At 39.5% G+C, this 2,938-nt stretch overlaps 1 protein-coding gene across 1 annotated transcript; it reads left to right on the top strand.

The window, feature by feature from the left end:
* The first annotated feature begins 1,043 nt into the window (after positions 1 to 1,043).
* Positions 1,044 to 2,697, top strand: LOC110608860. Its single transcript, XM_043953805.1, has 2 exons — positions 1,044 to 2,312; positions 2,401 to 2,697. Exons 1-2 carry the CDS (start codon positions 1,101 to 1,103, stop codon positions 2,683 to 2,685), a joined length of 1,497 nt encoding a protein of 498 aa, XP_043809740.1. The 5' UTR covers positions 1,044 to 1,100; the 3' UTR covers positions 2,686 to 2,697.
* The last annotated feature ends 241 nt before the right edge of the window (positions 2,698 to 2,938 follow it).

Here is a 2,938-nt window from a genome sequence, read left to right on the forward strand (position 1 = left end):
GAAAAGTAGAATATAAAATACAACTATGAATCAATACAGGGGCGGAGGGAGGAGCTTCTTTTAGTAGGGCACCGCTGTGCACTGCTGCGGCATTATCGGCTGCGCCGCTGCGGCACCTTCATCCCGCATTTTCCGATCACCGGTACGGCACGTGACTCCCCTTGCTGTATCCTCCCTCCGCCCCTATATCAACTATATACTTTATCAATACTATCAAATATTCTAAATTCTTTTTTTTTTCTTTTCCCGATACAAAGAGGCCATGGACCAATACGTGGAAAGCAACCCCTGTATATCCTATTCCACCAATTCAGCAAACCCTTAGGTTGAGAAGATAAATTTCTATTTTCTCGACTGTTTGTCTTCTCTCATCGTGCTTGGTGGTTTGCAGTGGCGATTGTTGTCCTGAGTTTGCTGGTTGGAAAGTCTGTTTCATCCTCTCTGGGTGAGTCAGTAGGTTGGTACAATGATGAGCTGATTGAGCTTGGGCTGTGTTTTGTTCAACTTTGTTTGGATTGGGATCAGTGTTTAATGGGTTAGGCTTCTTTATTCTTAGTATTATGGACTTAGTGTAACGACTGTAAGCTGTTGTGGCCTTTTGAGCTATTTTAATGTAAAAAAATTGAAAAGAATTTAATAGATGTGACAGAAGCAAACTTAGCGGCTAGATATTTTTTTTTTATTTAAAAAAGTCAAATGATAAAATAAAAATAAATAAATTAATAAATGAAAATATTTCTTCATCCAAGATAATTGTCATTTCTAAGTAAATGACTCGTCTATTTATAATATTTTTTTAATATTATAAATTAAATAATAAAAATAATTTTCTTATAAATATCTTTCACGCCTAAATTACCGAAAAAATAATTCTACAAGAAAAAAAAAATGAACCGACCCAACAAATCAGACACGTAAGCTCCATCTGAGCTTCAAGCGAATCCAACTACTTAAGCACCGCATGCTACGTGGAGTTCACTCGAATCCGCTACTTATGTAAGCATGCCACGTGGGCTTCTACTTCTTCTCCTGTTTCCTGCCTCCAACTATTGCTTACCCTGAAACGTCCTCCAAATCAAAATCCATTTCTTCATTTACGAATGCTACGAACTACACCCTCCATTCGTAAAGAACTTAAGATGATGAATCTTTTGGCCTTGTCTCTTCTTCTCACTTCGCTATTTGCTGCAGCAGTATGCTCTCCAAGCTCGTCAGACAACCAAGAGAATCACAAGTACGAGGATGTCGTTGTTAAAGAAGGTCACAGATTCATTCTGGTTGAGACTTATGACGAACATGGCAAACACAACACTAAAATATCTATCTCACCTCCTCAGGATCCAATTTCCACCGCCGAAGATGGGAAGTTTCCGTCTGGGTTCATAGAGAATGCCAAACAAAAGGTGAAACGAGCCGCAAGTAGCATTTCTAGTTCTGCAGTCTCCAAATCCAGTGGTGGAGACCATCTTGGAGAGCTTGCATGCGAGGCTTTGGGGAAGTGCAGTCATGAGATAGTTACAGCTATTGGTAAAGGTAAAGACAAGGTTTCTGAGAAAGTACATGAAGTGGTTGATGAAAAGAAAGAGGTAGCTCATGAAGCTAAAGGGATGGCTAAGGAAGGAATTATTAAGAAGAGAAGGATAGCCCATGAAGCTAAAGAGAAAGTGGAAGATGCATACGAGATGGCGAAGGAGACTGTGTGTCGTAAAGCCCACGAAGCAAAACAAGCGGTGAAGGAGTCTGCAACACTGCACAAAGCTCAGTCCTTTCAAGGAACTGCAAAACAAGCTGCAGAAGATGTATATGAGAAAGCCAAGGAGTCTGCAATCCATGGAGTTAAGGGTATCAAAGAAACAGCGAAAACAGCAAAAGATTTGAGCAAGACGATTAGAGCAGACGCAGCAGGAAATGTCTCTGCTGAATGGCATAAAATGATCACAGGCCAAGCTGCAGCAAGAATATCTAGGTTTTTTAGCCTTCTGGGTTTTTCTGATGGACTCGATTCTTTGATGGGTGTGGTGAATCTGTTGGGTTTTTCAACAGCTTATGGAATGTGTGTGTGGGTGACATTCATTTCGAGCTATGTTTTGGGTTCTGCTTTAACAAGGCACCAGTTCAGTATTGTGCAAAGCAAGATATATCCTGTGTATTTCAGGGCCATGGCTTATTGTATTGGAGCAGCTTTGTTGGGGCATCTATTTGGGCAGAGGAAGAAGTTTACCAAGGCAGAAATGTTCCAAGTTTATAATCTTCTCGCAGCAATTTCAGTGGTCCTGATCAATGCCCTCTTCTTGGAGCCTTTAGCTACTAAGGTACCATGGTTGAATCTGTCTTTTTTTTAAGTCATACTATTGATTTGAACTTCATATATCTGTTGTTTTTACTGATTTTAATCTGCAGTTGATATTTGAGGAACTGAAGATTGAAAAGGAAGAAGGCAGAATAAGAGAAAGCCTAAGTGAAGAAGGAAACGGCTGCAGTCGGGGAGAGGAGCAGCCAGTTACGGCGGCAGCAGCCAACGCGTCCAACAATCCAGAGCAACAAGAGATCAATTCAAGAATGGCTACATTGAATGCGAGGCTGAAGAAGCTAAATTCCCGTTCTTCCTTTCTGAACATTCTGACACTGATGGCTCTTGGTTGGCACTTAGTGTATCTAGGCCAGGACCTCCACAGAACTTGCTAATAAGAGGGTATATGTAAGGTGGTGTTTTTTTTAATGGTTTGAATTTAGGGAAAAAAAAAAAAAAAGCAGGATTTTAGATTTAATTTTCATGTAAATTAAGAAATTTTTATTTTGTTGCATTAAGATGTTTAGAGTCTGTTATTTCATTTATTAGAAAGTGAGTAGTTTTTTTGGAAAATTTTTCTAGGAAATTGGAAATGGAGTTTTGTATACCAGTTTCAATGGAGGGTTTTTCAATTAATAAAATTTAGTT

This window comes from Manihot esculenta, chromosome 2, assembly GCF_001659605.2.
Source record: "Manihot esculenta cultivar AM560-2 chromosome 2, M.esculenta_v8, whole genome shotgun sequence".
Classification (NCBI taxonomy): Eukaryota; Viridiplantae; Streptophyta; class Magnoliopsida; order Malpighiales; family Euphorbiaceae; genus Manihot; species Manihot esculenta.

Coding starts and splice junctions, on each gene's coding strand:
- LOC110608860 (XM_043953805.1), top strand. CDS start 1,101: ATGCTACGAACTACACCCTCCATTCGTAAAGAACTTAAGATGATGAAT. Junction 2,313..2,400: donor TGGAGCCTTTAGCTACTAAG/GTACCATGGTTG, acceptor TTTAATCTGCAG/TTGATATTTGAGGAACTGAA.